The sequence below is a fragment of the Littorina saxatilis genome, unplaced genomic scaffold (genome assembly GCF_037325665.1).
Source record: "Littorina saxatilis isolate snail1 unplaced genomic scaffold, US_GU_Lsax_2.0 scaffold_646, whole genome shotgun sequence".
In the NCBI taxonomy this organism is placed as follows: Eukaryota; Metazoa; Mollusca; class Gastropoda; order Littorinimorpha; family Littorinidae; genus Littorina; species Littorina saxatilis.
Genome location: NW_027126942.1, coordinates 52,596 through 75,807, shown reverse-complemented (window position 1 = coordinate 75,807; position 23,212 = coordinate 52,596). Strand labels below are relative to the sequence as shown.

General features: G+C 42.1%; 1 protein-coding gene across 1 annotated transcript; it reads right to left on the bottom strand.

Annotated features, from left to right (window-relative positions):
- Nucleotides 1-937: 937 nt before the first annotated feature.
- LOC138955420 (uncharacterized) lies at nucleotides 938-21,383 on the bottom strand (the record flags this gene model as incomplete). Its single annotated transcript, XM_070327034.1, has 11 exons — nucleotides 21,035-21,383; nucleotides 17,848-17,993; nucleotides 17,251-17,437; nucleotides 16,119-16,373; nucleotides 14,514-14,837; nucleotides 13,665-13,811; nucleotides 10,328-10,352; nucleotides 9,898-9,968; nucleotides 9,240-9,364; nucleotides 3,612-3,687; nucleotides 938-1,075 (listed from the first exon to the last, which is right to left on the bottom strand). Coding segments are annotated over exons 1-11 (1,843 nt in total), but the record flags the coding sequence as incomplete, so codon positions are not given.
- Between the last annotated feature and the right edge of the window lie 1,829 nt (nucleotides 21,384-23,212).

The following is a 23,212-nucleotide window of genomic DNA, read 5'->3' as shown; positions in this document are numbered from 1 at the left end:
CCCCTTCAATGTTGAGATATGTTAATTTTCATTTTGATCTGGATCGTCCTATTTATAGATTTGCCAACAGAGGTAGCGTTGACGCAAGGGAAATAACTCCGCGTCTTTGTTTACATCCAAAGTTTTTGAGACTCTAAAACAAGCTGTAATGCATGTATATGGTCCGCGCATGGCGACATGTCGTCATTACATGGTCTTATGGTGCGTTTGACATCGATTATGGGCAAACTACACTTTGTAAACACGGGAGCGCGTACATAATTATGCCTTTAAAGCTGCTTGATTTTCTACCTCCTGAATACCCCCATCTGTGGCCAGCAGCAAAGAAAAACCCAAATACACAATGAGGCAATATTAATTGACTCAATTGTAAGATTGTTCGCCATAAGCAGTATCAGCACGGCATCAAACGGCGTGGTTACAAGAGCCACACTGTTTCATCAATCATCAAAGTTGATTTTTTAAGGGAAGCACACAAACTTAAAAAAACGGTTGACGTGTGTAATCAAACATTCATGTAAGGACCCCTTCCCTGAACCTTCCAATCTCGATATCTACACGAATTCATACTCAAGTATCAGGCGTACACAATTTTGCGTGATTCCAATTTTTCACACACACACACACACACACACACACACACACACACACACACACACATCCACACACACACACACACACACACACACATACACACTCACACACCAACACCACACACACACACACACACACACACACACACTGTAACTTACCTATAATTTCCAGCCTACATTGTTCCCGTGTCGATCCCTCTACACACATGAAGGTGTAGCCAATGTTTTGTCTCACTGCCACCCCGGAAGAGAGACCCAGGCGATTGGAGGAGTCAGACAGCCGTGTCAGCGTGAAGAAACCTTGCGGAAGGTTAGAGTCAATGTGCAGGTGGCGCCGCACGTACCGATGACTGGTAGAGTGCCGGTGTTCGCTGATCTATACTGCCAGGTGACGGTACCAGTGTAGTCAACACACGTGAGAGAGCTTGCAGTGTTCTCCACGGTCTCTACTTGACCATTGTTACACTCCTGAATTTGTAAACCTGCACATTGATAAGGCCTGTTCTGTTTATGTGTGGTCGTGGTCGGGAATGGGGGATGGGGGGGGGGGGGGTATGGAGGGAAGTGTGAATGTGTATGTATATATGTTTGTGTATGTATGTGTGTGGGGATGGTTGACGGAAGGGTATGTGTGTGTATGTGTGTGTACGTGTGTGCGTGTGTGTGTGTGTGTGTGTGTGTGTTTGTGTGTGTGTGTGTGTATGGTGCGTGTGTGTATGGTGCGTGTGTGTGAGTGTGCACACACACACACACACACACACACACACACACACACACACACACACGATATACAAATCATGACATAAGAAAATAAAAGCACACTAACCCATCATAGCGATAAGAACAAATACACAGTCAATAAGAAGAACAACAAAATTCAGCAAGCAAGCGAACTCACTACTTAAATGCATGCTCTCTCTCTCTCTATCTATCGCTCTCCCTCTCTCTATCCCCCTCTCTCCCCCCCTCTCTCTCTCTCTCTCTCTCTCTCCCTCTCTCTCTCTCTCTCTCTCTCTCTCTCTCTCACCGCGTCCTCGCTCTCTCTCTTTCTCGCTCTTTTATATACTGCAAGCATGTGACAACACAGGCATACTAATAATGTACAGAGTGTGCAGAAACAGCTATATTCATATGTGGAACAATTATATAAAGGCTTTACAGAAGAGATGTGTTTTCAGCTGGGTTTTGAAAGACGCAAGACTACAGGCATTGCGAAGATGATTTAGAAGCGCGTTCCATACAGTCGGTATGTGATATCTGTCCTGAGGACGGCTGCTAGTACGGTCAGACGCTGCTCAAAGATGCCCAAAGGGGCCGTTTGAGCAGCATCTCATTGTTGTGGCAGCCGTCCTCAGGACGGATGGGAACCGAAGCTAGAACGGTTGTGTGGAATGGGGGTATACGCCATTCCCCGGCCGTTCCAAATGAACAGTAATGAAACCGTAACACATCGGTAACGGATCTCATGGATCGTTAGTGGTATGTAGTGCAAAGGTAACGCAACTTTAGCGCTCTCACCCACTGTGTTGTCATACCCCATTCCACACATCCGTTCTAGCGTCCGTTCCCAGCCGTCATAAAGACGGCTGCTACTACGGTCAGACGCTGCGCAAAGATGCCAAAAACGGCCGTTTGCGCAGCGTCTGATCGTAATGGCAGCCGTCCTCAGGGCGGCTGGGAACGGAAGCTAGAACGGATGTGTGGAATGGGGGTATAACTTACTCTATCCTGAACTTTACTGGAAGCCAGTGGAGGGAGCTGTGTAGGGGAGTGACATGGTCTTTCTTTGTCTTTTGGAGAATGAGCCTGGCGGTATTGTTCTGTACTCTTTGACTTTGTAGGCAGTAGAGCTAATCTGAGACTTGCAATAGTCAAGACGACTCAGTATAGAGAGGAATCTAGATGGACAGTGGCTTGAAGTGCCAGGAAAGGTCTTACAGAGGAAATGTTGCGCAGTTCAAAGAAAGCGACTTTACAGACATGGCTGATGTGTTGTTGCATAGTCTGGGTAGAATCCAGTTTAACACCTAGGTCCTGTATTGTGGTTTGAAAAGCAATCTGCGTGCTACCTATGGTCATAAAGGTACGATCAGTCTGGTTTAACGCATGCTTTGAGTCTGACATCAACACTTCAGTCTTTGAATCGTTCAACTTCAGTTTGTTATTAACCATCCAATCCTTCACTGACTCAATGCACAGTTCAGTTTTTTCAAGTACTTTGGGGAGATCACTGGGGGGAGTAGAATCTTCTATCCGAGTATCGTCAGCATATTTGTCTAGAGGGAAACACTAGGAATATCTATTTTGTGAGATCTATGCAAAACACACTGTAGCCATCTAAAACGGTGCAACGCGACTGAAAGGGCCAGTGGCTGGTGTCGTTCCCCTTGTGTGATTTAGTTCAGTCCGACCCTGTCGTCGCTCGCTTTTCACGTGATGTTACATAGTATAACAGCAGCTAGCCCCTCCCCTGTTGGTTAACGCTCGGTTTGATATGCTGTCAGACGTTATAGCAATGTTGAAATGTGTAATATGATTACTGTAAAACTTTGAATTGACTACAACATTCACATTATACCACATTCTAGGATTGAAAACACTGGCAAGCGATCTTAAGTAGTTGCTATTTTAAATAAAAGAATAGCCTGATACCCCACTTGCTGTCAGCACACGCTCTGTCTGGGTGTGACCCTGTTGCGTTCACGCTTGGAGCCGGGAAAGGGAGAGTTCTGGGGTGCTGACACATGACTTCAAGATGAACAGAACTGGAGATCCATACGCGAATATCGGTGAAATCTTTCAACAAGGATCGCAGTTTGTAAGCGGGTGCTACAGGCGCAAAAGCACAAACTACATGTCAAGTGTGTGATATGAAACCTGGCTGACTAGCACTTCCAAGCACGAGTCAACATAACTCAAAAACTCAAATCACGCGTCAATATCAGCGAAATTTCGAGAAAACGTGAAACGAGCCTAGTGCTAACCATCTATCTGAAAGACGCTGTATTGCTATTTTACGAGGATCCTCCAAATCTTGATCTAGTTTGACTTCTGGTGGTACGGGGATGAGGAAACAAAACAAAATCTCTTCCTCCTGTCAGAGTATCACCTAAGTAGAACATGCACACGGGTGCAAGGGCGCACACAATGTAACTATCAATAAACAATAATTTGAGGCAGACTCACCGTCACAACGTAGTTCTAAATGAATCTGAAGTCCTGCAAGCAACCAAAGAGCTTTGAAAAACATTTTGCGTCTTGAATTGTACAGGCTTGTAAAAAGTCTTTTGAACCACTCCGGTGTGACACATAGCCTACATGCCGTGTGTATAACACGGCCCGCCAGTGTGCATAACTATCGGCAGGGAATACACTTCCTTGTTGCGACACTACTCTTTGATAACTCGCTCTTCTTGACCTTGTCCACGTACGTTTAATCGAATTTTGACTAAAGTTTTGTTTAAATAGACCAGAAATTCAGACGAGGGTCGGTGTGTGTGTGTGTGTGTGTGTGTGTGTGTGTGTGTGTTTGTGTGTGCGTGCGCACGCGCTCAGTTGTGTGTGTGTGTGAGAGTGTGAGAGTGTGTGTATGTGTGTGTGTGCGTGCGCACGCGCTTGTGTGTGTGTGTGTGTGTGTGTGTGTGTGTGTGTGTGTGTGTGTGTGTGTGTGTGTGTCTGTGTGTGAAATGCAGTGCAGTCAGTTTCATTATGTGAGTTCCGCAGGTTGACTGAATGCATTGATTTCGCGTAATGCTACTTTTATTAGGGTGAGTAAAATCGTGACTCTAAGTGCATGTCTGGTAAAGAAGGGCCGTTTGTTTATGTGGTAAGTTAAGAACTTCTCAAGCAGACACACTTTCTGCATGTCGCTGCTTCCTTTGAAGTCTATCGCGGCCGATAAGTTTGTGCGACTCGCAGTCGTCTGTTGCATTTTAGATTCAGAGGTACACAATTACGTGCTATTGCAGATACATCGAGTCGCATTAAAATCAAAAACTGACGACGAAATAGTGAAAAAAAGGAAAGTGTGTGACACGGGTTCACGATGGCTCAGGGGTAAAATAAACCACGAAATCTGGTGTGCGTAAGCAAGCTAAATAGTCATTAAAAAGAACTGTGTCATTTAATGCTGTTAAATGCTATTGCAAGTGTGTTCCATAAGATTAGAACTGCTTTTGTCGTGAGACGATTTAAATTGTTCTGGAAACTGTTGAGGCAGACTGGGCCTTTAAAGCGCTTTAACCGGAATTCAGTAACATTCTTGCAAAAAAAAAAGGAGGAAGAAAAAAGAAGAGCGGTAGCACTAGCTTGTCAACTTTGCAATAATGTACAAAGGTTTAACACAGGTTTGACACAGGTAAATTGACAGACAGACACAGACACACACAGACACAGCCAGACACACAGCCAGATACACACACACACACACACACACACACACACACACACGGTGTGTTATGCAGCACATGCTCAATCAGGAAAGAGGATAATACATTCTTACCGGCACAGTATCGAACCATGTCCATGTGAAGTGCTGCTAGCAGCCACACGGTGAACAGAAACATTTTTTGTTTGTACGAACGTTATCTCATTCATGCCAGCCTGCTGCTGTCTCGTCTACCTGCCGTGCGACACATTATCATAATGTATTACTGCTTCACAAGTGTGCACATATATCGACACTTCCTGGTTGAGCCACCATCCTATCAGAACCTGATTGTATTGACCTTTTAACTATTCTTTTTAAAGTGGTGGTTGAAATATTTATTGCTATTTCAAGCAGGTCTCTTGCTTGGAAAGTCCGCGTGTGTGGCAAGATCTGAATGCTTACCCGTGCTTGCGTTGCTTAAAGGAAGTAAAGAATAGGAGCGTAATGTTTGCCGTTAAAATTGGTGTTCCTGGTCACGGGTGTGACGAGTTTCTATACGAAAAGTACTTTTCCTCGTGGACAACGGGATCAGTTTTTACATCCAGTCAGTACTTAATTGTTTTAAGCTGTAGAGCACTGGAGAAGTTGCTTTTCTGTCTAGGAATGCATGCCTGTTTGTCGGTCTGTGAAGGCACATTATGTCCGCTGCTTCTTCTTTAACTATCTCTGCTGCTAGTATTTCGTCTTCACTGACTTCAGACCGCATCTGTTAAAACATATATGTACATACTCAAACATGTACAAAGACACACAAAAACAACACGAAGTGACATTACACAGGTACACACGCACACTTATACACAATTACTTGCACTCGCATTTATACGGATACAAAACATGATCTCCGAAAAATGCAGCAGAAGGTTTATTTGTTATGATGTGTTAATACTACATGAAGTGGAATCCAGCATCGTATTGAATTAGCTTCCAAGTCAGCAATACAGTGTAAAATCATACAAATTAAGTAGAAATGCAATACCTTTGGCACCGTCATCAATTAACAAAGGCACTGCGTACCCCCGTGGAACTGTGTTGACCACAGTGTATATGCTGTGACATACTATGGAATGCCGTGTATGAGGAGCAACACCATGGAGGACCCATTAACGATAAATTCTGATGACAGGAGAATACTTATAAATGCTTAAAATGTAATGTAACAATTTGAAATGAATTCCAATGCGAGAGTGACAATAAAACACATTTACACAGAGACACTTCAATGTCAAATATGTTTGAATAACGGTAAGGACAATAATACATTACTATGTTAAAAACGCCAAAATAGTATAAAAAATGTACAACACTGGTTGTGTGTATGTGTGTGTGTGTGATCGCATGTGCATGATTTGTTGAGTGGGCACATTGTTAGGTGTGTATAACCAAAAGAGTATTGTTCACCTACAAGAAGTAACCAGCTTATTTTGCTCACATTAGTATATCTTCTAAATAAATAAAGTCGGATTTGTGAGCTGGTGTATGCAGAGGTTACATGCCGAATCTCAGTGGATATTAAAAGTGACACTGCTGACCTTTACCTTCGAAGTCGGCAGATCATGAACAATGCGAGCTTCAGCAACCTTTTTCATGACCGCGAACTGAGACCATTATTTTTAATATTTACTGAGACGAGGTGTGTAACCTATTTATTCCTCCTTTTTATATTTAGTCAAGTTTTGACTAAATATTTTAACGTAGAGGGGGGAATCGAGACGAGGGTCGTGGTGTATGTGTGTGTGTGTGTGTGTCTGTGTGTGTGTGTAGAGCGATTCAGACTAAACTACTGGACCGATCTTTATGAAATTTGACATGAGAGTTCCTGGGTATGAAATCCCCATACGTTTTTTTCATTTTTTTGATAAATGTCTTTGATGACGTCATATCCGGCTTTTCGTGAAAGTTGAGGCGGCACTGTCACGCCCTCATTTTTCAACCAAATTGGTTGAAATTTTGGTCAAGTAATCTTCGACGAAGCCCGGGGTTCGGTATTGCATTTCAGCTTGGTGGCTTAAAAATTAATTAATGACTTTGGTCATTAAAAATCTGAAAATTGTAAAAAAAAATAAAAATTTATAAAACGATCCAAATTTACGTTTATCTTATTCTCCATCATTTGCTGATTCCAAAAACATATAAATATGTTATATTCGGATTAAAAACAAGCTCTGAAAATTAAATATATAAAAATTATTATCAAAATTAAGTTGTCCAAATCAATTTAAAAACACTTTCATCTTATTCCTTGTCGGTTCCTGATTCCAAAAACATATAGATATGATATGTTTGGATTAAAAACACGCTCAGAAAGTTAAAACAAAGAGAGGTACAGAAAAGCGTGCTATCCTTCTTAGCGCAACTACTACCCCGCTCTTCTTGTCAATTTCACTGCCTTTGCCATGAGCGGTGGACTGACGATGCTACGAGTATACGGTCTTGCTGAAAAATGGCAGCTACTTGACTAAATATTGTATTTTCGCCTTACGCGACTTGTTTTTCTCCAGATAATCACATACATTGTTTTTGTTTGTGTGCCACAGATTGATCGAATCCTAATCATTCTGTCAGTCTAGCTGCGAGTGATATAATAAAGTCTGGAGGAATGTAATCCAGCGTGAGTTACACTGCGGATGAATTTGTTAGATAGATTGCTGAGTTTCTAGGTGAGCATTGTAAACTCAAGCCTGTTGGTATGTAATGGAATTTGCTGCTGATGTATATTTTGTCATACGTAGTGTTTTAATGAAAAGTAGCAGATTCGTAGTGTCCAGGTTTTGAAACCAGTTTGTTGCTATGGGCGTGGGTTCGAATCCGAGTTGAGCTAAGAATGCATGTACAACATGATTCAACTTTGTGGAGACTTTTCAAGGTGTTTGGACAACATCGTGTGCATGCATGCGCACAATAAAGATTCAAATATTGCAGCACAAATATCAGCTTTAAAAACACGAATACACACATGCAAGTAAAACATCAGCGCACATCCGTCATTGCACGATATGCCCAATATAAAAATGATCCACGCTAGAAGAGTCAAATTTAGCCCTCTTTAGCATTATAAATAGCACACCGGTGTTCGGGAATAGATGGATTCTGGAAATAAGTTTTCTGTCAGGGGTGTATGGGTTGTTAAAGAGTGCGTACGGTTAGTCCGCGGCTTTTGTCCCTTGTTCCCTGGGGAAATTGCCAGTCGTTTGTCACATTTACAACAACAGCAACAACTGAGTGAATTGTAAATATAATATGATTATTAAAATTACCGTAAAGGAAGTTTTTTTGGGCGTATTTGAAAATTCACAAAGTTCCAAGGCACTAATAAGTTATGTGAATTATTTGATTGTGATAGCCAAAATGTGTGTTGGTATTTATAGATATGGCTCCCCTCTGGATATTGTATGCATTTTTGAGAGGGAATTGTTATATAGAAAAGTTGCTTAAAATACATTTAGATATAGTAATGTTAATGTTATAGTAAAAACATTACTTAAAAAAAAAAATAAATAAATGAAGAAGGATGCTCCCCGCCTACAAAAAACAAAACAAAAAAAGGCAAAAAAGAAAGGGTTGAAGCAGCCTGCATGCAACTGAGATTTAAAAAAAACAAAAAAACAAGAAAAAAAAAAACAACAGCAACAACTAATGAAGAAAACAGCGCACAGTTTCATCGGCTGATTTCAAGAGAAGGAACTTTCTGCTACATTCTGGTACACCCTCCCGTCCGATGGCTGTGTATTGTCTTGGGGAGGACCTTGAACATAACATCATCATGCATCAAGTCAGATAACCAAATAAACACAGTTCTACCACTACCCTGTCCTCTTATAATGAAGAATAGAATGAAAATATGGAGGGCACACGAACACAAACACACACACGAACACACACACACACACACACACACACACGCTCGCGCGCGCACACACGCACACATATACACACAGAGACACACACGCACGCACGCACACACACACACACACACACTGACACACACACACACACATGCTCGCGCGCGCGCGCACACACGCACACATAGACACACAGAGACACACACGCGCACACAGTTTGATTGCACACACACACACACACACACGCACGCACGCACACACACACACACACACACACACGCACGCACGCACGCCCGCACGCTCGCGCGCGCGCGCGCACACACACACACACACACACACACACACACACACACACACACACACACACACACATACTTTACCTGCTCCATCGTCAGACTTCACATCGGCGTGGCAGTGACTGAGCTCAGCGTAGTCAGACCTCACCCCTATGTCAAGAGGCTGCAGGATCTCGTACTGGTTAGTTGCTTGTTGCTTATCAGCTGGCAACATACGTTTTTGAAATCATTTTTGTTTTTTTTGTTTACAATGTATCACAATGAAAATAACGCTACTAACATAAATAGTGCAGGAGAGAGATAGAGAGAGAGAGAGAGAGAGAGAGAGAGAGAGAGAGAGAGAGAGAGAGAGAGAGAGAGAGAGAGAGAGAGAGAGAGAGAGAGAGAGAGAGAGAGAGAGAGAGAGAGAGAGAGAGAGAGAGCGAGAGAGAGAGAGAGAGAGCGAGCGAGAGAGAGAGAGACAGAGAGAGAGAGAAACAGAGAGAGAGAACGAGAGAGAGAGAACGAGAGAGAGAAAGAGAGAGAGAGAGAGAGAGAGACAGAGACATAGACAGAGACAGAGACAGAGACAGAGACAGAGATACAGAGAGACAGAGACAGTGACAGAGTCCGACAAAGAAATACAGAGAGCACGCACACAAATTAGACACTGTATACAATCTTAAAGAGCACCAACTGGTTGCATGGACACATTTTTTGTGTGACTTTAGGTGAATATCAGAGCAGTAAAAACTTACCGGGCATTTCGTTAGAGCTGGCGTTCTGCTGTTCTTCACGCTCCACTGATACAGGGTGCGACACTGCCGCCCTGAACAAGAGATGAGTTATACATTGATATTTATCCATATATTTATCATGCAAAAACAGTGAATCTCTCTCTTCATTTTCTGTTGGAAATAAAGTATTTCTGTGTGGTTCTTTTTGGGCAGTCATGTTTTAAAGATCTAGATACACACGGAGACATAAAGCAACTAACAAACAAACTTTAAGTTCAACGGTTGGTCGTGAGTATGCAACTTTTTATCTTGATATGTTCTGCAACACCTGCTCTTAACTTGATTACAATAGCAGCTGAGGTTTATCGTACTTTCCAACACGACTTGTGCAATGTATTATCACTTTGTGCGGTCATATCCTGTGTGGCTAGGTGGAATTTCAAATACTCACTGATTATGTTCCGTGTTGTTGCTTTCTGAAAGAAGTGAAGAAGAGACATTTTTATACTTTTGACATAAAAAGAAGAGGACAAAGATCGTTCATTACTAAGAACTACTTACGCTGTTACTTAGTTTGTGTAGCAGACTAGCTGAGTGTGTCTTTTGAATATGTGCTTGGCATGTAAAAGTGATGAAACAATACCCACTTTTCAGATCTGAAAGGAATTTAATCCCTGACGGATAAATCAAGCAGAGACTGCTATCTCAGTTTGAAACACCTCCAAGCCAACGTATGGGAATGTCGCTAAACCTGGAACAGTTAAGGAGAAACAGCCGTACCAGACAAAAAAATTATTATTGCAAAGCGTTTTTTATATTGTCACATACTAGACTCTATCAGTAAACAAACGAACAACATAAGATAAAATAAAAGTCACACAACTCATCAAACTGACCATTATAAAAATTTCTGCATTTGTTCCAGGTTGGACGCATGGGTGTGTAAAGTGGAACACTGTGTTGTCAAACTCGGAACACATGCAAAAACACACTGACTCTCTTTCTAGCTCTGTCTGTGTCTCACACACACATATATACACCCACACACTCTCAATCACACGCACACAATTACACATTGCCACACACACAAGATAAATTCATACGTCATAACATTTTGATTTAGCCATCTTATTTAAATGTCTGTTTTTCCACATAACATTGGATTTTTACAAAAAAAATAGTAAATTTGATAACAATTAATGCCTCAAATGTGAAAAAAATATAAATAAGGGCTAGGTCTAAACAAATCGGATAAAAAAACCTGTTTTTGTAAAACATGAAAAAAGAAGCTAAGAAACGATTTTTCACTCAATGTCCTTTTGTTTTCTACTTTCAGTGCAGTCCTCGTGTGATCAATGCCGTGTGTATACTGCTGGCACTGTATAATGTTCAAAGGGGTGTTGGTGCCACACAAGAAGCAGTACCAAGATATTTCGCAGCATAAAAGTCGTGACAGGAACACCAAATGTTCTTGATGCGCAACGCAAACCCATTTCCCCGTTTCTGACAGCCGACAACGCGCAGCCCATTTCTTCGGGTAGCCACCGTCCGGGTCCCAAAATACTGTAAAACAAATCAATCAACCATTCAATAAAAGGTATAGCAGGAAAAAATACAATAAAACTGAAAAGAGAATTGAGTACGTGACTAAAACGGTTCTATGCTAAATGTCCCCCGGACAACTGCCCCCCTCCCCCCCCCCCCCCTGGACAACAGTACTGCCCCCCGGACAACAGTACTGTCCCCTGGACATTTGCCCGCCTAGGACAATTGCCCCCCGTGACAATGAATTGCCCCCAATTCTTGTCTGTATGTTTAGCGTGTTATCAAGTGTTGTATTGTTGTCTAGAGGGTATTCACAGGTACTGGAAGTCTATAATTTGTTTTCTCAACGATATCTATATAATGCTTCCTGGTTTGAATACACACACACACACACACACACACACATACACACACACACGCGCGCGCGCGCGCAAACACAAACACACACACACACACACACATACACACACACTCACACACATATAGACACATACACATAAATACTGTAAACACCCAGACAAAGACAAACTGACAGACATACACACAGACAAACCGACACAGACACTTGCACGCCCACACTTACGCCCGCATTTACACCAGCAAACACACTCACACACACACACACACACACACACACACACACACACACACACACACACACACACACACACACACACTCTTATTGAAGTGAACGGCTTTTGCAAAAACTTGCACGGAGAGTGGTGAGAAAAAAATTGGGGGGGCAGGTGTCCGGGGGGCAGTTGTCCTCCCTCGGTGGGGGGGGCAGGTGTCCGGGGGGCAATTGTCCTAGTAGGGCAATTGTCCGGAGGGGGGGGGGGGCAGTTGTCGGGGAACAATTATCCAGGGGGCAATTAGCCTGCCACGGACTAAAAACACCAGTGTTCACTTTATCGTTTGATGAGGGTAAGATGGAACAGAATGCGTCAAAGCTGGAACACTGTTCCATGTTTGCCTCTATATGTGTTCCAGCATAGCCGCATGGCACCTGCATGGATTTCGACTTTAGCTGTAGGATACATGTGACGTTTCCAATCTTTTTTCCCCGTTCATAGTGTAACACATTGATGTAGGTTTGTAATAGCAATCAACATTTTATGTGAACGTATATAGATAAAGAGTAATAAAACGAATTCTAGACAATAGAAATAAGAAGAAGAAGGGAGAAAAGTTAAAAAAACGTACCTCTTCTTTGGTTTTGCCGCAGTTGCCATTTTTCTTTTTGAAATAACATCGGGAGAGGTCACTAGACATTTCTGCTAAAAAATATTTCATGAATTGTTTCCCGTTGACCGCATATTGAGGTGTTCCAAGTTAGCCGACTGTTCCGGGATTGGCGACTTTCCCTTACACTACGACATTGTTTAAAGGGCAATTGTCCTGCCGGGACAAACAACAGTTAATCAAGCTCATAAATCAAGTACAGACTGATTTCTACAATGATCATGGTGGTCATTTTTGAACGTCCGAAAGCTTTTACCGTGTGACAGTTTAAAACCAACGGCACTTTTTTTTTTTGAGGCAGCAATGGTCACCAACTTGTTTCAGCAATAGTTGTACTAATAAAAGCCTCATGTTTACTTCACACACCAACTCACTCACACAATCTCCCACTTGCTCACACACTTACTCACACACTCACTCACTCCCTCAGACGCGTACTCACACACATTCATTCAATCACTCACACACTTAGACACAAACGATCCAGTTCAATCACCCACATACTCTTAAATTCGCACACAAACTCACTCACTTACTCACACATGTACTTACTTACCCATTGAGACACTCACCCACTTTGACACTGACTCATACTCTTACTTCACACACACACACCCACACACACACACACACACACACACACAAACACACACACACACACACAAACACACACACACACACACAAACACACACATATATGCACACACACACATACACACACATACACACACACACGCACGCACGCACGCGCGCACGCACGCACACACACACACATACACACACACATACACACATATGCACACACACACACACACATACACACACACACACACATATGCACACACACACACACACACATACACACACACGCACGCACGCATGCACGCACGCACCCACCCACACACACACACAGACACACACAAACACACACACACACATACACACACACACTCTATCACTTACTTACACACTCTCAATCAATTATCAACACACGCGCTCACCGTTGGCAGTGGAAGAAGCGCAAGGTAAAACCCAGTGACGTCGCCACATCAACACGAAGACAACACCAACGACGACAAACACCAGCGCCAACGCCACACCAACTGCAGCACCAGTACTAAAGCTTTCCCCGGCCTGGGGGTCTGGCTCTATGTTGGGAGTTAACATGAAAACATTACAACCATGCAAAAGATAGTTTTCTGCAAGATATACATCTTCTGACCTGACAATACCACCACAGTATAAACAAAAACAATGTAACAAAAACAAAATCAAAACAAACTTACTTTATTCTCTGGCTAATATTAGGGGCTTCTTTCAATCGCAGAAAATAAGCATACATCAAAATAAAAGCGTTCATGCTCAAGAACACAACATTTTCAAAAGAAAGAACAGTTGTCGCATAGACACAAAGACAAGAAGCAGTTTGAAAAAGTAACGGCCGTTACCAATTATTTAATTGAGCGTTCTTGTAAAAGGCTTACCTCAGTGAAGCACATGCATAATTAGTGAAAGTAGGTTCTTCGCGTACTTCAACAAACCACGGCTCTCTTGTGGTGGACAATGCAAAAATGCATTGATTTAGCCAATGAAAGTGTTCCAAATTCAAAGTTTGCACAACAAAAAATCGGAACAAGAAAATGTAAGATCCAACAAAAGTTCAAGTACTGAGAAACAAACGTAAGAAAGTTTTACTCGGAACAAATACTGGTATGTTCATATGAATCATGTATTTCTGTATGTACGTATCGCAGATATCGGCTTACTCGTTAACACTGTACATGCATGATGCACACATCTTTTCTTATAAACTAAGAACAGTTTGCAGCGCAGGAAGACACACTACTCACCAAAGTATTTTACTTCGAAGCTAATGGTGAAATTACCAGCACTGTTCCCAATCCACACAGAGTAGAAGCCAGCATCCCCAGATGTCATTTTATTCACAGTGACGTTGCATGTGACGGCGTAAGCAGCAAAGGTGGTCCAGCAACGACTGTCTAGATTACCAGGCGTCACTGACTCTGACACGTTGTTTTCTTGACCGTTGAATTCAAATGTGAAGGTGTCAGGCAGAGGGAAGGCCAGCATGTCGACAGATAGGTGTACAGGATAACCCTTGTAGTGCAGCTCAAAGGGATCTGTGTTCACTGGTTCCTGGAGACGTGGTCCACCTGTCAAGCAAATTAGTACACTACGTCACACAGCATAGGAGTAGTGACAGCTTACCACAAATTAATGGGTTGTTGGTACACATACACGCGTTTTACTTCGTCTCCTTTTTAAATGAAGTGAGAGTTTTGACGAAATGTTCAAACATAGACTGGGAATTGAGACGAGGGTGGTGGTCCATGTATGTGTGTAAGTGTGTGTGCTAGTGTGTGTGTATGTGAGTGTGTGTGTGTGTGTGTGTGTGTGTGTGTGTGTGTGTGTGTGTGTGTGAGTGTGTGTGGGTGTCACGGCAATGTCACGCCCTCATTTTTTCGAACAAATTGGTTGAAACTTTGGTGAAGCAATTTTTGACCGAATCTGGACTATTGAATTGCAATTTAGTTTGGGAGCTTCAAATGCAATTCATTATGAGTTTGGTCATTGAAATTCTCACAAATCTAAATAAAATCGAAATTTCAATACAAGATTAAAAAAAGTGTTTATTGTACTTTTTATTATTCACAGAATATATCATATATATTCGTGTTTATTCTAAACATGTTCTAAAAATTAAGGAAAATTGGTTCATGCAAATGTTTATGAAGATATGTTTATGAAATGTAATACACAGAAGAGTGTTACCCATTATTTAGATAACTATTTTTTGATGATTGCAAAAATGTTGGCCTAATTGTTTAAAACGAAATTGATTGAAATGTTGGTCAAGCAATGTTTTCCTAGGTCCAGACTATCAGATAGCATTTTGACTTGGATGCTTACACATTTGTGAATCAGTGTGTTCATTCAATTTCTTTTTAAATTCTAATAACAACTGATATCCAAACAATAGATTCAGAAATGATCGCATTGCAGTTTTTGTCATTCTCTGGATCCACAATATCTCGATATGTCATGTTTACTCTAAAAATGTACGAACAAATAAAACGAAATCGGTAAATGCAAATAAGGTCTTACGTTTTTATGTCTCGCCGAAACCGGCTCTCGGTCTTCGGCTAGAGTAACATTACTAGTTATCAAAGACAAAAATCAACTTGAAAAGGTCCCTTTATTCCGACAGTGACCGGATTTGACTATGGCAGGTCTCATTATGCTATCTACTGGAATTAAATCGGGGGGAAAAATGGAGAAGATGGCTGAGAGTCATCGGGGTACACACCAAGACTAGGTGGCTTCAAAGACTCCACAGCTCTTCACTCAAAGCCAACAAGAGTACTCACACAAAACATACAGCTGCAGACCCGCCTCTTTTTTTTCTCCATCTTTCAAGCGGTAACTAGCCTTACATTGGTAAGTAGCCGTGTGACGACATTCTGCAGAGATGATGACGTAATTGAGTGACGTCACTCGGTCTTCCAACATATTGTCACCACCATCAGTCTGATTTAGCAGTGTTTCCTCCTGTCCAGCTTGACTGAACAGCTGTAGTGATGGCGTGGGTCGTCCGTTGGCCGTACACGTCACAGTGACTTGGTCTCCTTCTGTAACTGTCAGGTTGGCGGTGTTGTTGTTGAGTGTAACGTTAAGCTGACTGGTGGAATCTGTCAAATCACACACACACACACACACACACGCACATATACACACACACACACATGCACGCACACACACACATACACACACACACACGCACACACATTTTTAAAGGAACAATTAACTCACTGAAGTGAGAATCCGATAATTTGTTAACGTTTGTCAGTCAGGACAGTCATTGGGATTGGGTTTGGGCATGGAACGTTATTTAGTTAGTATTCCGTACATTTATATGGGAGATTTATATAGCGCTTGAGGTTCTCTAAGCGCTTTACATATTATTTTCTGCCGTGTGAGATGGATTGTTTTACAAAATATATCACGCATTCACATCGGCCAGTAAATCTCAAGCCATTACGGCGAATATTTACTTTTCACGGCCTATTATTCCAAGTCACACGGGTATTTGGTGGACATTTTTTTTATCTATGCATATACAATTTTGCTAGGAAATACCCTTTTGTCAATCGTGGGATCTTTAACGTGCACACCCCAATGCAGTGTACACCTTATTTTCTGTTGTGTGTTTGATACTGTATAAAATGAACTTAGTAGTACTCAAATTTGGTAATGATTTAACTAGAGGTTATTGTGTTATAAGGCTTTTATAAATACCTTTATGATTATTATTATTGTTATTACCAAAATATGTATGGTAATGTTTCCTGTACGGCTCCCACAATTTTAAATAATATTCCACAAATATTTTGTGTATTTATAATTTCTGTCGATTTTCGTCACACAAAAAGATGTATTATATAATCATACGCAATGTCAAACATGTCAATGACGATTACATTCAAAATCATAGGTTTGTAAAGAACATTGGTGCAATTATTGTTTTTGGGTGCTCATGTTAGCAGCATAGCTTCATTGCAAACCTACTGATATTATAAGTTGTAGAAGTGATGGCAGAACCAGGCTGGACGAACACCGTGTAGTTGTACAGGCCAGCCTCCAAAGGAAGTGTCACCTCAAAGCTGCAGTTAAAGGCATAGTAAGGATTGCTGTCTGTGCCTGGAATCATCACTGGTGACGTCACTGACGTCATGTCCTCGGGGATTGGCGTGCCCTGTGGCAGGAGGAGATAGATGTTACATGATTACAAACAGGCAACTTTAATTGCAGTATATTGGAAAATGAACGCCTTCCATAATGGCGAGGAAGATCAGGTCGGCAACCCATCCACACCCTCCATCTTCCCCCAACGTAATTTGAATGTTGACGAATGTTGACAACAAGTGCGCATGCTCAAATAATTACACAATGGTTAGCTAACTAAATCGCATCCTCAGAAAGTTACTGCATGGTCTCCACGGTTTTTTTTCCAAGCTTAATAACACCTTATACTTTATATTGAATGACAAAAAGACACGTTTGACCACATTACAAACATAGATTGTGTTCAAAATATGTACTTAGATGTCCCGATAAACCCATGTTTACAACAGAATAGCAGTGAAATCAACTAAAGCTACAAACCTGCGCGTTACCGTGTCGCTGGAACCACAGACAATCATAGCGTCCGATGGATGAAAACGCCTTGTTGATGGTACATACGCCGTTCAGCTTCGGGTCACTGTTGTCACGTTTAGACGATATACTGCACGTAGGCTTATCTGCAGCATCTGCACAAATAGACACAGACACAGCCACAAACACTCACACACACACACACACACACACACACACACACACACACACACACACACACATACGCACACACACACATACACACACACACACACACACACACACACACACACACACACACACACACACACACACACACACACACACACACACACACCCACACAAGTATCAGTCGTGGAGACAATTTACAGCAGCAAGAAAAAACATATCGCGTGAAGCGATCTCATTACATTTAGTCAATATGGGGGCCTGAATTAAAAGGATCAACACTTGAAACCAGTCATCACCGAGACTACATGCAGTAAGGCTTAGCTAGCCGAAGAGCGAGTCGGGTCAAGATGATCTCCGCTGAGCATGCAAACGCAGTTGCGATCTCATTTTTATAGTAAACATGACATATATATACATATATCCCATGACCTCCCTTCTTTGTCTCTGTTACTTCAGTATGGGTATATATGTTGTATTTTTATAGCTCAATAAATACATCATGGACTCCAAACAATATATGATAGTGCAGATTCCGATTTGGGCAAATAACTACTTTCCTCCCGACCTTTGACCTCGCCCCGAACAATGTGACACATTTGTATGAAGTTCCAAAATCGTATTGCACGGCTCAGAAAACCATATCAGTTGCACGCAAAAATGAATCTCAGAACTGATCTGATGTATGGGATGCAATAAACAAACGTTTCTTTCATTATGAAAGCAATGCAGATCGAAAAAAAACGAACATTCAACTTACAAGATACCCAGATGCTAGCGAACCAAAACAAAAACACGAGTACCCTCCCTTGCATCGTTAGCAGACGACTTTTGAGCACCTGGCACGGTTTGGCTTCGCTATCAAACATCGGCTGTTTCACGTATTTTGCGAGCAAGTCTACTCTTTTTCCCGGCTCTGCAGTAAGTCCACATTGGCGATGAAGGTATCCAAGAACTTAACATGTGTGCTTTTTTCCGTAATCCAGTCATATTCCTTCAAAATGCAATCAATCGGCGGTGACAGACGTGTCGGCAATTCGCGACTTCAACTCGGTCCCGTTTTCCTCACAACCATACCAGTTTAGGTTCATCCATCCAAACACACTCGCAAAACAGATTATCACGTAGATACATTTCAAATAGGGAGCAAATGGTTAAATCTAAACCTACATATTTGTTGCCTAAAATTTGCTTCTCTGTCAATAAGCCTAATTGTATAATAACACGTTCGAGAAAAACAACGTGGAATCGATTCTGAATCGAGTAAGCCAAATGGGTCCCAAACCCGTTTCGCCCGTTCTGCCGACCTGAAACGCAAAACAAAAGAATTTTGCGCTTCAACTAAATTAATTTCTATACGACTTCATTACTTTCTTGCAACTTATGAACCTTTACTTAAAGCTTTTAAATGGTCTGAAAGTAGTGTTACCGCGTACTTATCGATGCACTCATTCGTTTTATTTTTTCAGCGACGGTCACTTAGTTTAAGGTTGCAAAAGGGCTAAGTCTCGCTGGCACCACTGTTTTACAGTCCACAGATCGCAACAGTGCCGCTAGTAGTCTACACTTTGTGTTTGATGGTAGAATGGGATATACAGATTACAACACTCGTGGTTTTTTATATGGCTTGTATTTCAGTCAAGACCCAGCGGGAATATCAATCGAGAGCCACTTGCCAGAGGCTCGTGTCTCCCGATGATATTCATCCGCTGGGTCTTGTGTTGTAACCTATACATATATCCACATTTTAGGCCGCAGGCCTTCTTGAAAAGTACAGAGACCAAGCGTCTATAGTAACAATATAATAAGTTGTTACTATAGATGCTTGATCTGTGTACCTTTGATAGAGGCCTGCGGGCCGAACATTTGGATTTTTAAAAAGATGAGCCATTCTGGCTTGGTTTTGGACTTTTTATTGTGATGTATAAATAAGTTTTGTTAAGCTTTAAAAAGTTTTCCAGCTTTCATTGTGTGGAGTGGTGCAGAGGAAAAAAAGTTTCGTGAATTCTGTATATGAGACAGTGACAAAAGGTCAGGTGTCATGTCTACTGTCCCGAATGACACACGATTGCTGACATTTCACCATTGCCAAAAGAATAAACAAATAAGAAATAGGTAGAAAATGAATGTGAACACTGACTTTGATTGTTGATCAGTATTTTCTATACCACTAACAAATAATCTACTTACACATAGCTGTTTGGCAAATGTATGTTGCATGGGACACACTGACATGAAAGTGGAAGATGTTTTTCCCTCTAGAGAAACTACATATCAAGTTACACTTTTTGTGCTCTTCCATTCCAGTTGGCAATCAATTGTTAACGCATGTTATTAGAAAAAATAGAACGAAAACAGATTAGATAGAATGAAAAATGTACTGGTGATGTCATTTGGGACATACTGACATGAAAACGTCACCTTTTGTCATTGTCTCATATACATCACCCACCCTCTGAGCATGTCGACCAGCTTACCTAAAAATTGCAAGCAAAATTGTGAACAAAATAAATGAAATTGCGTCATTCAATTGACGTCTTGTGTACTTTTACGTCATCTCCGTACTGACTGACGTTGATTCTGAGTCGGTCGCTCTCTCTTGGACAAGAGTAAGCAGCGCAGCTGAAATCATGTTCAACATGGTTTACTGTGTGAGATTGTTGTGCGAACTGTTCACCTGTTACTATTCATCACGTCAGGTAAGTGGTTGGCTGAACCAGGTCACGAGAATGCTGTGAGTGACAGGCATAATCAGATCAGAACGAGCCAGTCTCCAATCCGGCTGTTCTATCTAACTCGCGGGATCGGTTCGAATTTGGTTTGAAAAAACCCGCGATAAAACTATTATTTGTAATCATTATTATGGTGACTGTTATCAAGTGATTCATGTCTCGAAAATGATATGAACATTTGCCTTCCGGCTCATATCCATTCTTGTCTGTTTTCATTTGCTAACAGTCAGCATAGGCGTATTAGGAAAAACTCATATAATTTACATCAGTGATGAAGTTGTTAATTGTTTACTCACATATCACGTCTATGGAGCAATTGCTGGTCTGTGGTGGAGTGCCGGCAAGCGTACAGGTGATGGAGCTGTTGCCCAACAGGCTCCGTGTCATCGCCCCCGGGAAGGTCAGTGTGGATGTACTGTCGTCACGTGTCGGTGTGACAAATGTAAATTGAGTTTCACAGTTCGAAGGTGCGTTGCACGTGGCCAGGGTTAAACTGTCATATCTCCATGACACTTGTTGCGTTGAGCTCGTGCCTGTACAGGTAATTGTCTGGCCCGCCACTCCCTCCGTCAGTTCTATGGCGCCATCAGTACACTGGGGCAGACTAATACCTGTAAGGACATGGGTTTTTTTCAGGACCGTCATGTGAATATATTGCAAAGTAGTCATCAATATATTCAACGGCAATAGAAAGTCACATTTTACATGTTCGTGTCACAGACGTATTATACAACGCAACGTATAATTACGTTGAATATGGTTCGTGTACGTCATTCTACTGCTGATTTAGACAAAGTGTTTGCCACGGCGACTGCATCGCTCTGTGTACGGAGTTACTGACCCGAATTTCGGAACAACTTTCAAGCTGCAGTACAAGTTGTGCAGAAGAAGAGGCAGTGTATTGTTATATAGCTATTCTGGGGTCGGCCCGCTATTGCGCGGGTCTGCTATTGCGCGGGTCTGCTATTGCGCGGGTCCGTTATTGCGCGGGTCCGCTATTGTGCGGGTCTGCTATTGCGCGGGTCTGCTATTGCGCGGGTCCGTTATTGCGCGGGTCCGCTATTGCGCGACCTAAGAAGAAGCAGAATAGTTGCCAATGTGACGGGGCCTACCGTGCACTCCCCGGAATCCCCCCCCCCCCCTTCCCCAGGAGTGAACTACAGCCGGGTCTGCACGCGGCGCGCAGCCAGCAAAAACCCAGACTTCAGATTTGATTTACGAACTGTGTAAAATCTACACAACAATAACCCTTGTAAACTTAATCAACTATCAGGGATACATAAAATAGCACATTCGAGTACTTAAACAAGCCAATCTGTTGCCAGTAATGACAAAATTCCGAGTTTAAAGCAATCAATCAATCAATATGAGGCTTATATCGCGCGTATTGCGTGGGTACAGTTCTAAGCGCAGGGATTTATTTTTTTAATTTGTTTTAATTTTTATTTTATGCAATTTATATCGAGCACATATTCAAGGCGCAGGGATTTATTTATGCCGTGTGAGATGGATTTTTTTTACACAATACATCACGCATTCACATCGGCCAGCAGATCGCAGCCATTTCGGCGCATATCCTACTTTTCACGGCCTATTATTCCAAGTCACACGGGTATTTTGGTGGACATTTGTATCTATGCCAGGGGCGGATCAGTTGCTTTGTAAGGGGAGGTGCACTTTGAATCGAAAGTGAATGTGATGGGCGCGAAGCGCCCGAATTTGCTTGGGGGGTCCGGAAAATGTTTTGGCCCAAAGAAGCAAAATGGTGCCATCTGGTGCCATTTGAACTTATAAATGGTCATAGAATCAGCTTTCCAATTGTTTTTATTTTTTTTGCTGGAGGGGGGGTGCACCTGCACCCTGTGCACCCCCCCCCTCGTCCGCCCCTGTATGCCTATACAATTTTGCCAGGAAAGGCCCTTTTGTCAATCGTGGGATCTTTAACGTGCACACCCCAATGTGGTGACAGTGTTCATTTCATGACACTCATGACTCAACCATACATTTTGTAATTACTCTATTGATACGCAATTTATTCATGTAACAAGCACATGCACATGTGAATGGAAGTCTCGAAAATGAGAATATTCAATACAAAGTGCGCCAAAAAAACATGTTTCAAAGCATAGTCTGGAGAAACCCACCGTTCATGTGTCAACCACGCGCAGGGTGCAGCTGACCACGCCGTTCCGTGGGGGTGTTACTGATTTCTTGGAAAAGCCACTTCCTGTTGTACTTGCACTTTCTCATTGGAGAGTAAGGTAAGGCACTACATACCCCCCGCGAAGGACAAAATTCTCTGTCTCGGTCTCTGTCTGTCTGTCTGTCTGTCTCTCTCTCTCTCTCTCTCTCTCTCTCTCTCTCTCTCTCTCTCTCTCTCTCTCTCTCTCTCTCGTTGTCTCTCTTTTACAGAAAAAAACAAGTCGTGTAAGGCGAAATTACTACATTTAGTCAAGCTGTGGAACTCACAGGAT